At 38.8% G+C, this 14,504-nt stretch overlaps 1 protein-coding gene across 3 annotated transcripts in view; it reads right to left on the bottom strand.

The window, feature by feature from the left end:
• PDZRN4 (PDZ domain containing ring finger 4) overlaps positions 1 to 14,504 on the bottom strand; it is a 443,635-nt gene that overhangs the window by 65,245 nt on the left and 363,886 nt on the right. For all 3 annotated transcript variants that reach the window (XM_049882837.1, XM_049882838.1, XM_049882839.1), the window contains 2 exons: positions 6,505 to 6,761; positions 2,210 to 2,312 (listed from right to left, as the gene is read on the bottom strand). In XM_049882837.1, the coding sequence (XP_049738794.1) occupies positions 2,210 to 2,312; positions 6,505 to 6,761 (360 nt within the window). The remainder of the gene's footprint in view (positions 1 to 2,209; positions 2,313 to 6,504; positions 6,762 to 14,504) is intronic.

Here is a 14,504-nt window from a genome sequence, read left to right as displayed (position 1 = left end):
GATCAAAAAGGAGTTCTGTCTCTATTTCCCCAGTTCCCTGATGATGTGTGTTCATGGCTAGGTTGAGAAGGAAAGAATATCCCTTTCTGAGACGAAGCCCTGTCTTTGCCCATTAAATCTCAGTTTTCTATAATAGTCTCTAAGTAGCGCAAAACTGGTCCTTCCTGAAAGTGCTCCTTGATTCTATCCCCAGAGGTACTGGGTCATGACAAATCCCCTGGAGGAACTGGGGTCATCTCAGCTGGTCATAGAAACACTTGCTCACTTGCTTCTAGGTGCAATAATACTTAAAGACAGAACTAGCCTTTCCAAATCTTACCAGGTAATGTGGTTTCCACAAATGACCATGGTGATTGCACTGGACTGACTAAATTTTATAGGTTGATCTGGTGCAGATCTGAGGCATACTGGGTAGCGTCATTATTCTCCCCTAAGTTTGGTAAATTATCCTTGGCATATTCCTCATGTCTCCACTCCCACTTTTAACCATGCATGATGCACTCAAATGCATTCTTTCTCATGATTGAAGCCTGTCACAGTAACTCCTTCCCTATTTACATTTCACAGGAACATTCTTTATTTCAATCACTTAGAAAGGTGCCTTAGGCAACGAAATCACAAATGACAGTAAATTAATGACTATAATGCTGTGATTATTTGAGATTACAGGCTACAGAGAACTTGTCTGAACATTTACTACTGTCATCACACTGATGCTGGCATCTATTAGGGATTGATACTGGCCATGAAAGAGGATACGCTTCAGCTACAGTAAGCCCTATAGACGTAAGGAAAGTGATCTGTGTTGTAATATTTCAATGATATGCTAATTCATTAAAGGATTTTTACTCTTAAGCTGCTTAGCCTGAACAAGTCTCCTTACCATGCCCCCCCCAGCACACACACTATATTTGTGTCTTTAAGACACAAATTGAATGAAAAGCTGAAGTGATCTAGATAATTCTAGTCCCCAAAGTAGCCATTAACTAAAAGAAAAGTATGTTTCAATCTTGAGTTATATGGATAAGTGACTCAATTTTGTAATTTATTTTGCATGAATAGTCAAAAATTAATGGATATTACAGTGCATACCAGTACTTGAGTGGATTTATAAAATAATACTTTTCCATCAACTTAATGGAGAGGTAGGCATAAAAAATTAACAAAAACAACAACCACCAAAACACACACACATACACATTGACTCAGATACTGGGTATCATTGCACATCCTTCTAAGTTCTGGCTGAGAAGAATAATGATTTCTGTAATCCCGAGCAATGACTTGTGGGGGCAGGATTTCAAATGAACATCTATTTGCTTTAAGTGAGCTTCACCGAACTGGCCTTTTTAAGGGAAGAGATTTCAGGATTTCCTGGTTGTAAAATGGAAAAGGACATTTTGCTGAACGTGTATGACATCATCTAAAGCATTAAAAGGGCAGACAATCATGGATTCTCTGCCTGTTTACCAAAGCTTCTTTCCCTCCTCGGTCTATTTTATTTCCAAATGTCAGAGTAGTCTGAAACCTTTCAAAGATTTATAGACTGCAGAAGCAGAGGAAATATTAGGATAAATCCTCTAACTTTTGTGAAAGCTTTTAAATAATTAATAAATGGGCTTTTTGAATTGTTATATATCACAGTACACGTACCCTAACATTATACCAGATGAAGGCTAAACATAGTTTAACATCAAAGGGCATGAGGCCATCTCTATTTCTAGAAAGTCAGTGAAATCATTCTTCAGAGTACATACCAGAGTCACAAATAAATAGAATATCGAATCGGTGAAGAGTAAGACAACTAATATCACAAAAAACTAATTTATTAATTCAAATCATTGAACGAAAATAGTCAACATCATCTTGGTTTTAAATATAACTCTTGTTCCAAGCTCTATTTGGATATGCTCTCATATTGCAGAAAGAAGAAAAAATGTAGCTGCCATTATATTATTTATAAAAAGCAAGGAAAATATGAAAAATTTATTTTCAGGCTTACATTATAAAAATATTTTTCTAATACACTTGACATACTAAAGTCAAATAGCTAAAACAAATAATATTAAAAAAATCTTACCCTAGATATATAATAGACAAACTATTTCTTAGAGTAATAAATGAAATAAGCTAATTTTTTCTTTGTTAGGCAAAACCCCTCAACCATAACTTCATGAAGAAATGTGAAGTGGTGTGAAAATGATCTTACCTCATATTCAAAGTCCTCTGTTCTGTCTGCATCAGCAGGCAAGCTGGAAAGATACTCATTGTCCTCATAAAATTCACGCTCCATTGGATGAAGAGAATGGCAACTATGGGGAATATAGCAATATAAGAGGAATGGATCAAAAGTGTTGTTTCCAACATTAAAACTGATTTTAGAATTTTACTTTACTTTCCTCTGCTTTGGAATAAGACCTGTAGTGATCTTGGAATAAGACCTTTGGAATACAGCTCAGAAAGAGCAATTGCTTTTCTTTCTGCCTCTACACGAACCCCATCGATTTGCTTTTTCTGTGAAAATACTAAGACTAAGGGCTCGTGGTCAGGGCAACATTCTGTGAAGAGGCTGATGTGAGATCTTTGGCAGGCCTGGTGCTGTACTGATATTCTCTGGCCTGCTTCTATTCCACCAAATGCAGGTAGCTCCATAGGTGGCCATGTGGCATTTCAGAGTGCAGTCTAACCAAAGGGGGGTATCTTGTAACAAAGCACAACTAATTTCATAATACACAGCCCCAAACTGTTTTTTGAACACTGTTTCAAAAGCAAATAATTTTCAGACTTTAAAATTGACTCACACTGGCCCCGTTTCTCAAAACCTCCTTCCCCATTTTCTTTCATAACCCATATTTCTTCCTTTTTGATAAACCAAAAAAAGAAAAGGGAAAAAAAAAATACAAAAATGAAAACCAAATCCGTTGCATTTGAGTCGATTCTGACTTATAGTGACCCTACAGGACAGAGTAGAATTGCTCCTTAGGGTTTCCAAGGATTAGCTGGTAGATTTGAACTGCCGACCTTTCAGTTGACAGCCGTGCTCTTAACCACTGCACCCATGGTGATAACTCACTGGAAACTCCTATAATCCCTTTAGAAAATTCCCAGTGAAAGAGATTGCTGCTTAAATAAAGGACAGGAGGGGCACCCGGGACATCTGACATGGCTTTTATAAATCCCTTAATTTTGGGGAAATGTTTTAAATGATTTATAGAAAGGTTCTTCACAGAAAGAAAGGTACGTCACAAGATAGACAGTAGACATTATACTATAAAGCTTTGTTGTTGCTGTTGTCCAGTTGATTCTGACTCATGGGACCCCATATGTGCAGAGTAGAACTGCTCCATAGGAGTTTCAAGGCTTTTCAGAAGCAGATTACCAGGCCTGTTTTCCCAGGAGCTTCTGGGTGGGTTTGGACCTCCAACCTTTTCAGCTAACCACTAACAACAAAGGGCATAAGGCCATCTCTATTTCCAAAAGAGAGTTAAAAAACCTGAGTGCACTTAAGCAAGTTGGATGTAGGCTTGAGACCTCCAAGCCCTGCCAGTATGAACATTATTGAGAAATTGGCGTTTATAGTATAGATGATAGATAATAGTTCTACTCTATCCTATGGGGTCGCTATGAGTTGGGATTGACTCGATGGCAACGGGTTATAGAGTAGATGAGTTCCCTTTTGACTAGCTGAAAAGCAAGGAACACCAATCCCGATGCCCTCATACAGTCAGCATAAATACTCTAGAAGCCTCCTCTCATACTGTCTATGGCTGTCAGCTCCACACAGGGTTAACTAGGAGAGACTAGAATAGCAAAGGCAGTGCAGGCAGGACCCTGCTTGCACGTCTAACTCATGTCTAACTCATGAGCCCTCCTTGCTTACATGTAGACTGACACCAAAGCCCATTCAAGTTGGTTGAGCACCGAAGCTCACTCTTTGGAGGCATGTGGATGCGTTTCCCTTGTCCTTCAGTTAGTTAGAGGGGAGTTCTGCCATAAGGAACACTATTCTTTCAACAGGCATTTATTGAGTACTGTCAAAGAGAAAAATTAATAACAGACATCTTACTTTGATTTTAAGGTTTGCTTACCCACAAAACCAAATATGTACTGTAAAGAATTTTCTGACCAAAATTAATCCTGCCAGCGGCTTTTCTTTCACCCAAAGTTGCTAACATTTTCTCCTCTTTGAAGCAGCTGAGTGCTTAACCGTTTGCACCACCAGGTTTCAGCTGCTAACTGAAAGGTTGGTGGTCGGAACCTACCCAGAGCCTTTGCGAGAGAAAGACCTGGTGAACTGCTTCCATAAAGATTAAAAACAACAAAACAAAACAAAACAAAAAACAAACCTGTTGCGTCGATTCTGACTTATAGTGACCCTAAAGGACAGAGCAGAACTGTTCCCACAGGGTTTACAAGGAGTGCCTGGTGGATTTGAACTGCCGACCTTTTGGTTAGCAGCTGTAGCTCTTAATCACTACACCACCAGGGTTTCCCCATAAAGATTAGAGCCAAGAAAACCCTATGGGGCAGTTCTGCTCTGTCATATGGGGTTGCTGTAAGTAGAAATTGACTCAATGGCACCTAATAACAATGATACCAAATGCCAGACACTATGCTGAGTGCTGGGAACGTGGTGGTGTACAATACACAATTCTTGCCCTGTCAATTGGGTAAACCAACAGAGGGGGAATTTTGATATAACGCAATAATTAAGAGGAAAATACAGAGGCTTTGAGAACACATGGGGCTGATATTTATTGTAGCGCTTAGAAGTTTTTCAGAAGAAGTTGTCACAAAGCTAAGTTCTGCAGGACTTAGGAAGAGTGAGTGGTACAGCATCCCGGTTCAGGGAGTGGGCACTGGTCAGATCTCAGGCTCAGAAACCTGGCTCAGGCACCTCCTTATTATCCCTGCTTAACATCACTTTCCTCATCTGTGACATGTGGATCATAATAAAATGATGCACTCCCTCATAAGATCGTTGTGAAGATTAAATGAGATTGGAATGTTACCTAAAATATGTTAATAAACATTAGCCATTGTCATTCATTGCAAAGTATTTATTGGATGGAAACTATGTATCAGGCTCTGCTAATGGATATTATATATTTACTTGCTTGCTTATTGTTCATCTCCCCATCTAGATTACAAGTTCTATCAGGCAGTGACTTTGTCTATTTTTGTTCACAGTTTTAAGCTCAGGAGCCAGTTCCAGTGCCTGATACAAGGCATAATTTAAGAAGTATTCAATAAGTGTATAGAAGGATAATCTAAACAACCAGAGTCCCTACTTTTCTGGAATTTGATGTCTCAGAAACTGGTTCTTAAAACCTGGCTGCCCATTAGAATCCCCTGGAGAGATTTTAGAAAAATCTGATGCCCGAGCCCACCCTAGAGATTCTTATTTAATTGGCCTAAAGTCGGGTTCTACCATTGGTATGCCTTTTTTAAAGTTCCCAGTCGATTCCAATATACACCAGTAACCATGACAATAGGCTTACAAAAGCCACTAAAAGGCAGGAAAATGGCATGACCAAACCTGTGTCTTACAAATTGGGGAATATTAGACTAGACAATGAAAATATACCCTTAAGAGACTCCTGCTCTTCTAACTCAAATTCTCATTAATGTTTAAATTTTGGCTTAAAAGTTTCCAGAACAAAATATACAGGGGTAAAGCACATTTTCAAAATTGTAAAGTTTGCCCCTCCTCCCATCGCCGTTGTCGATTCTGACTCATACTCCAACTCATACCGACCCTATAGGACAGAGTAGAACTGCCCCATAGAGTTTTCAAGGAGTGCCTGGTGGATTTGAACTGCCAGCCCTCTGGTTAGCAGCTGTAGCACTTAACCACTATGCCACCAGGGTTTCCTATTGTAAAGTTTAGACAGGGATTATTTGAATATTTATTTAAGCTTGGTAAAAACTGGGAAGAAATATTCCTTCAATAGCTCTCTATTTCATAACACTATACTTACTCTTTGACAGCCAAGATTTTTTATTTACATCTCAATATATTTGGTAATTGCTTTCTTTGGAGAATTGCACTTTATTTAATTCCTAGCTCCTCTTTAAAGAAGAGAATAGCAATGGGGAGAGAGAGGTGACCCTCAGAGGAGAATATGGTGCCAATGTGCCACTTTCACATGAGCCTTAATAAGGCTCTGGTGAGAAAAACTATTTCCCTGACCAGGGCTCATGAGTAGCATGAAGCTTTTGATGACTGGAAATGTAAAGATGAACTCAGCAGAGCTAGAATTTCTCAACATACCTCGACAAGGATGATTCCTGAGGTGAAGCTACCACGTGGGTCAGGGAGAGTGGCTAACAGTGATGGCTGAGAAGTAATTGGATGTAGACACAGTAGAGACATTTTTCAAACAGAATTGGGAGCCTGTCTCCATAATTGCCAACTTGTTAGTGTGACTGATTCTTTCCAACATCTGCTTTAAATGACTAATGAAAACAAATAGGGCTTCAGGAGAAATGACAGAAAAATACCTGTCTGAGAGCAGGAATGGGCAGACATCTGGCACTGGAGGGGTGGGAGGCCTGAGCTTGGCCAGGGCCATGATGTGTTCAAAGGTGATGTCCGTCTGAGTGCTGGCATTCATGAGCTGCACTTCTGGGGCCGTTCCATAGACTGGTTTACTGAGCGGCGATCGCCTTAACACCTGAACCACAATGGGCTCCTTGGCATTTCGAAAAGCTTCCACTGCCTCTTCATGGGTGGCCTTTGAAAGATCCTTCCCATTGACCTACCAAGATAAAAGAACATTGCTCATCTCAGAGGAAAGAGTAGAGAGGCTGTCATGATAGACTAACAAAAGGTGGGTGGGGAGGCTTAAGCCAGCTTTGATATGAATTCTGTAAAGGAATATTTAATCAGACACTGACGTTTATTGAACTCTTCACCAACAGGAGGATAAGAAGGAGATTAAGAAAACAATTACTTCTTGTGTCTTTATGAAGTATCTGGAGTTTATTAACTAGTAAAACACCATCAGAATTATTCTGAAGGAATTAGCAAAGATTTAAAAACCACATCAGTGCCGGAGAGTGTTCACCAAAATCTTCAGATAGGTAGGAATGTTAAGTGTTTTTCTTTCTTTCTTTTTCAATGATTTATCAATCTCTTGGTGAGATTTTCAATATTTTATCAATGTTTTACTTGCTTGAATCTAAAATTTTAGGATATTGTCAAATTTCTTTCCTATACATCATCTCTTTATCTAAGACCATGATATTGCTAAATCCTTGCTACTTAAAGTGTGGCCTGAGGACCAAGCAGCATCAGCATCATCTGAGAGTTTATTAGAAATGCAGACTCTCTGACCCTACTTCAGATCTACTGTATCAGAACTGACATTTTAACAAGATCCCAGCTGACTTATATGTACACGAGAGATTGGGAAGCACTGCTCTATGTAACACCTCTGAATGTGTACACTATGCCCCTTTGAACCTTCATCTGTTTTAACTTATACGAATTGATGAATATCCAAGGCAGCCATTGGCCACTGCTTCTCAGCAGGGGCAGAATCATTGGTGTTAGTGACAGAAAGCGTTTTTTTTTTTTTTTTGTGGAACTCTTGCACCTGCCTACTAAAGGTCAGCCTCTGTGGCACCCAAAATACCTACATACTTTTCTACTCTCACGCACAGCAGCACAGACTTCTCTCAGACAGTAGACAATTTATTCCCCTGACATGAGTTCTGATTACACAGCCTTTGACCCTTCCTCTTAGTGGAGGTTGTGTTTTAATAGGAAACCCTCTAATCCCAATCCCACTGCCATCAGTGGATTCTGACTCATAGAGACCCTATAGGACAGAGTAGAACTGCCCCATAGGGTTTCCAAGGAGTGGCTGGTGGATTCAAACTGCTGACCTTTTGGTTAGCAGCTAAGCTCTTAACCACAGTGTCTCCAGGGCTAGAACTCTGAATTAGCTTCATGACTCCCACCTTAAATGCATCAAATAATGTTGAATTTCAAAAAACAGGAAGAGATGTTTGGAGGTAGACTACTGTATACAACCCCCCTGAAATTATACCATTTCTAGACAACTAACTAAGGCACTTGCTCGTTGGTGAGGCTCTGATGACTGTTACACGCCAGCTAATCCTTAGAGATCCCCGAATGCCTTAAAAAGAAGCAAAGGAAGTCACTGAGTCGCAGTCAAACAGCTATTCAAATGAGCAGATTCTCTCTCCCAGAGTAGACAATGAATCTGTGTGTTAGCAGAGCAAGTGGGGGCTTTTCTGGGTAAATCACACAATGCCAGGTAGAAAGCGTCACATCATGTACAGACAAGTGTGATGACCTGGAGGAGCCAATTTACTCAATGGACCCTGAAAGAGTTAATGTATCTTCAAAAAATAAGCAATTAAGTTTCCTCACCAGCAAAACATGTTCCAGTACAGTTCTCTAATCACCAGTAAGAAACCTCAGTGGGAGATTTAAATGAGTGCCTACCTGGGTATGCACAGTCACTAATCCGCGTATTCACTTTCTGATTCTTTTCTCCGTGGACTAAACTTGAAAATTGCCATTGAATTTTCATTGATACAACACTAGAATGTCAGGGACTTGGGCATATGGGAGTATGTTGATATGGTGAGCTCTTCCTGGATCACAGGTGCTCTGGTCCAGGGCCACCACTGTCATCTCCCTGATGAAGCACAGTTGGCAAGTGAAAAGAGGAGCCCCAGACTGGGAAAACACAACCTAAAATGTAGCTGCTCATGATGAATGGCAACCATCCCCTATGTTTCATATCATGGTCTGTATTTATAAGTTCCAGTGTTGTGGAAGATGATCAAGTTGTTGACAAGACTGGTCTGTGAGAATCTATGTGGTAGGTAAAATTGTCTTTTTGTCTCCAGTCTTTCCTCTTTTTGGTGTCCCTTCAGTTCTGTGAAGATCTACTCCAGTACCCTACCCTCTCTGAAAACAATGCTCAGTCATGATCTATTATCTACTATTTAATAGTTACAGGGAAAGCATGTCAATGTGTTACTTTTTCCTGTAAGTATTGCATCTAACATTAACTCCTAACAGTGGCAGAATGAAAGAAGACAGTATCCATTTTGAAGAAAATCCAACCAGTAGATAAATCTGATGGTAAAGGGAAAAATAATTTGTGCTCAGAGTTTTTTCCAGTAACAGCTTAAATCCCACCAATGCATAAATTATATGTCAATAAGCAGTGGACAGACAAATGCTATTATTCTATTTCTTCCCAATGGTGGTTGAGTATATTGCCTACGAGTTAATCTACTCTTGGTGTTTATTATGCTTATTTATTTTAGTGATTTTTAAAGCAGGAATAATTGTTTAAAAGTGAACTCTCTACTGATAATTGGAATTTATGCTACTTGCTCATAAACCAAGTAAGAACATTTCAGCGGAAATACACTGAAGAGTATTTCAGGCTGTGAAACCATTAGCTCTTATTGGCACCCTTAGTATATGCAGACAATATTAGCGTTCATACAGCAAGATCAATAGCTATTGATTCTAAGACCTGTAAATTCATTCATTTACAATAGTGGCATTTATATGCAAATTTCATTCTTTGCTTTGAGGACAACCAAATACAATCTTTAAAAAAGGAAGTCAATGTAATCTCAAATATCTTAACTTCTCCATTTGGGAATGCTCTTTTCTTCTAGATACCATGCAGCTGACCTCTATTTTCATAAGCTATTTAATATCTCTCAAAGTAAAGAAGCCTATGACCTTTAAAGGCTCTACTGGCCCACATGATCCCTTAGAAAATGTAAGCACTGGTGATACAAAACACTTTTTTTTTTTTTACTCCACTTGAAGTTCATCAACATACTGTTAGCTTATCAAAAGGTCACCATTTTATAAATTATGCCTTTCACGATAGAAAAAAAGAAAAACTTGATTGGGATTTTCTGGCAGTTGCTTTGCTCAGTTATCATTTAAGAAGTAGGGAGAAAAGTAACATTGGAAGGAAAACTAAAGTTTTAATCCTATGGAAAAATTTCATAGTAAATTAACAAATAAATTAACAGCAAAACTTAATTTTTTCAAGTGAGTAGACCCTACACCAATATAGTATTTGGTATTTCCTGGTGCCATATCCTTATTATTCTTTTTCTTTCCGATTAGAGTTAGTCTCTATCCTTCCCTCCCACTGTCTTTCTATCAGATTTGCTTTTGTATGGACAACATGTAATTTTAATTTGTCTTGTGAGATGAGACTGGAGAGGGGAAGTTCTCTATTAAAGGTGTTCCACTTAATCTAGGTGGTTCAGGGCAGAGATCCAACCTGTTCTTGGTGGCCAGTAAATGTAGGGAAGATCTTTCAAGGGCAGAGAAATTGATCGTCAAGAGGGGAAAACAGATGAAGAGGGCTGGAAGGAACTGATGGGAAGAAATGAAAGGTAATGCAAAGATTAAAAACAAAAAAATACCCATGTATCATGGGGTTTGAATTTAAAGTTTACTTGCAGAAATGTCTCAAGAAGGATGGCAATTTGATGTAAGCATGCTACAGGGAAAGAGACTTTTTTTCCCTAGGTAGTTTTTGAGTGGAATGGGTACGAGGCTAGAATGTCATAATAAACATGAGAAGTATATGAGATAACTCCATCTATTACTATAACATCTGACATTTTGATAACTGTGGCCAAAACTGATTTGGTTCTATTGCTACCAAGGAACTAGAGTATAGCTGAAAAGATTACTGCAATTGATATTTGATAAAAGGCTAGCAGTCCCAGAGTGGGATGACTGAACTCTGAAATGGTGATTTAGCCACCTGATTTGAGATAAATGAGAAAGCAGTGCCATTATGCAACGAGAGGTTATCAGAGCTGGCAACAGTATAAAAGAAGAAAGGAAGAGGCCAATGACAGAAGTCCTCAGATAAATAGAGACATGTTGTTGCCCTCACACAAACTAAATTTGGGATTGGAAACAAATGGTGAGAGTGGTTTTAATGGAAAGTGTGGTTTTAATCACGTCAAACCTGAAGCAGTTACAGGACATATATTAAGATGAACTGACAAGTAAACACTTGATGAGGACTAGAAGAAAAATTGATCACGTGAAACCATTTTCTGAGAAGTGTGGGGAAACTCCATGCTTACTAACTTAGTTCCACATAGACAAATTGCCTTAAAAATTAGAGATATCAAATGATGATATAATAAAGGTATACAAATTTTTAGAGATATAAAAAATAAGTGTCTTGTCTCTAAAAGTTATTATTTTCCATTGTGTCTAGAGCACAATCTTAAGTGAATAGGGAAAAACCAGTCATATTTCAGCAATCGATGCAGAAGATATATGAACACATTTATTGTGGCAGATGGGCTAATTAATCCATAAGCAACTTGTGAATGTTAAGTAAAGAATATAGCTTTTCATATGTAAAACATACCATGACAATGTTTGATGAAGCTTCTCTCTAACAATCTACCCTTTTGCAAAATCTGGGCCACTTGTCAACAATTTCCCTAGAGTGACTGGTGGCCTCAGCTTGGATGTGAACTGTTCCACTTTGATTATTTCTCTAAATCCAACCACATGCAAAATTTTCTTGAATATCAGAAAACAAACAGGATTTTTTATTTTTGGAAGTGCAAACAAGTGCATGGGTTGCCATTTAGAGAGTGAGCTGTTTGGGAATGATGAGGGTTTCCAAACCTCCATACCTCTGGTGAAAAATAAGCATCTGTGCCTTTCTCTGCCTCTCAAAGAAGAATAAATATAAGCATATTCAATAAAAGAAGTATAGAATATAAAAAATTCTGTACAATTAATTTAGCCCAATTCCAAATTGAGGATAAGTATAAAGCCTTTGAGTGTTATAGTTCTGGCTAGATATGCCACTGCCCCTCATTGGTTTATAAATCTCCCATCCTCACAAATAACTGTGGAATTAATTTTGATTAAAGTTCTTAAAGGAATACTGATCAAATTCTCTATTCGATAATTAGGGAAGTTTTTTTTTTTTTTTTTAATTAATTTTTATTGTGCTTTAAGTGAAAATTTAAAAATCAGGTCAGTCTCTTATACAAAAATTTACATACACCTTGCTATACACTCCTAATTGCTCTTCCCCTAATGAGACAGCACACTCCTTCCCTCCACTCTCTCTCCTCATGTCCATTAGGGAAGCTTCTGGCCCCTTTTGCCCTCTCATCTCCCTTACAGACAGGAGATGCCAACAGTCTCATGTGTCTACTTGATCCAAGAAGCTTGTTCTTCACTAATATCATTTTCCAACCCATATTCCAGTCCAAGCCCTGTCTGAAGAGTTGGCTGTGGGAATGGTTCCTGTCTTGAGCTAACAGCAGGTCTGGGGACCACAGCCTTCAGGGTCCTTCTAGTCTGACCACTAAGTCTGGTTTTTTTAGAAGAATTTGGGGTCTGCATCCCACTGCTCTCCTGCTCCCTCAGGGGCTCTCTGTTGTGTTCCCTGTCAGGGCAGTCATAGGTTCTGGCTGGGCACCATCTAGTTCTTCTGGTCTCAGGCTTATGTAGTCTCTGGTTTATGTGGTCCTTTCTGTTTCTTAGGCTCATAATTACCTTGTGTCTTTGGTGTTCTTCATTCTTCAATTAGGGAAGTTTTATAAAAGCATATTCTAGTAACACTTTATAGAAGGAGGAAACAATATTCAGATTGCTGCTAAAATGTTTGTTATGGTAGAAATTTAAATAATCTGAAGCCTATATTCATTCAAACATTCTTTCAAACACTTCTCATACACAGTCTTAAATCAATTTTAAGGCATTTAAGCATATATATTTTCTTTCTAAACTTGGGTATGCTCAATTCTATGTAGACATCTGTTACACAAATGGAGTACAGCACAGTGTGATACAATATTCATAGTAAAAAGAAATCACAGAATAGGAATTCTGCAAAATCATATGAAGAAAACCTTGTGACAGGTTGACTAAAATTAATTTAGCCCTTTTTTAAAAACATTTTCAATAAACAAAGCAATCATTTGTAGATTTGTGATCATTATGTAATTTCAGAATGTAAGGGCATGAAGAAACATGTAATTGTATCAAACCAAATGGCCATTTAGTGCAGTAGTCTGCTTTTGACAGTGCTATTACCAAATTTTTAGAAGAGAATCTGGTAATTGAAACATGTGACATAATGAGCAGAATTATCTGAAAGCGCTCCAGGGGATACTTCTGGCTTGTCTGGACAATGAGGGATGGGTAGCTTAATTTTCCTGCCAGGTGGGGGGTGTTGCAACTTCCCTTGAGCTCCAAAGTCCCTAGGTGCCTGGCAGCTGACTAGCCCAGACAAATGGAAATAACTGACATCTAAGCCAGACAGCTGGAACTGCCAGTAGTCTGTTTGTTCCCTTATTGACAATATTTCTATAGGAGAAGAGAGCAACAGTGCGGTAGGGCTCCTCCACTGGAAAAGAGATCCACTGCATGTCCAATTTCTGGCCACTGCATGACTCCCTGTGTTGCTGACTCCTCATCTGTATGCTTACCCAATACAGACTGTTTCCTAACCTATACCATGTGACTTGGCAAGATTTGCCCTTACCAACCCTGTGTGCCTCATATGCATGTGAAAGCTGGACAATGAATAAGGAAGATCAAAGAAGAATTGATGCCTTTGAATTATGGTATTGGTGAAGAATATTAAATACACCATATACTGGCAGAAAAACAAATAAGTCTGTCTTGGAAGAAGTTGGCCAGAGTGTTCTTTGAAGGCAAGGATGGGGAGGCTTCATCTCATATACTTTGGGCACGTTATCAGGAGGGACCAGTCCCCAGAGAAGGACATCATGCTTAGTAAACTAGAGGGTCAGCGTGAAAGTGGACGACCCTCAACAAGATAGATTGACACAGAGGTTCCAGCAATGGGCTCAAGCATAACAAGGATTATGAGGATGGCACAGGACCGGGCAGTGTTTCATTCTGTTGTGCATAGGGTCACTTTGAGTTGGAACTGACTTGATGGCACCTAACAACAACAACTTTACGTGACATACTACACATTTATGATTTAATATAATGGAAAACATTAAAAATGCTTGTATATGCAGCCTCAGTGAACTGAAGACTCACAGCAACCCAGTGAGATATTTGGAAGCATATTATCACATTCAGTTCACTGACTGTGACACTGCAGTCACTACAGCACTATAGTGTGTTCCTTCCTGGTATTTCACACGGCGTCTTGAGAGTCGAGGTTCTCAAATGCAGGCAGACCCGCGTTCCACTGTTCCTTATACAATGTTACAGATCCATTATTTGTGAATTTTATCAAAACTATTCTTGAACCCATTCATAATTTCAGTTATAGAAATTCTTGGGGAAAGAAATCCTGTCTTTCATAATTGCTTCCCCTCCTTTTTTTTTTCTTTGTCTCATTTTTAAAATTCTTTCTTCTGTATTTTCTGTTCCTTTCCTTATTCCTATAGCCACTTTCTACTATTCTAAGGTTTCCCATTTGAGAAGTAACAAGTTAGAAGAGTAC

Source organism: Elephas maximus, chromosome 4, assembly GCF_024166365.1.
Source record: "Elephas maximus indicus isolate mEleMax1 chromosome 4, mEleMax1 primary haplotype, whole genome shotgun sequence".
NCBI lineage: Eukaryota > Metazoa > Chordata > Mammalia > Proboscidea > Elephantidae > Elephas > Elephas maximus.
Note: the sequence above shows the minus strand (reverse complement) of the source record. Positions and strands in the feature narration are given on the sequence as shown.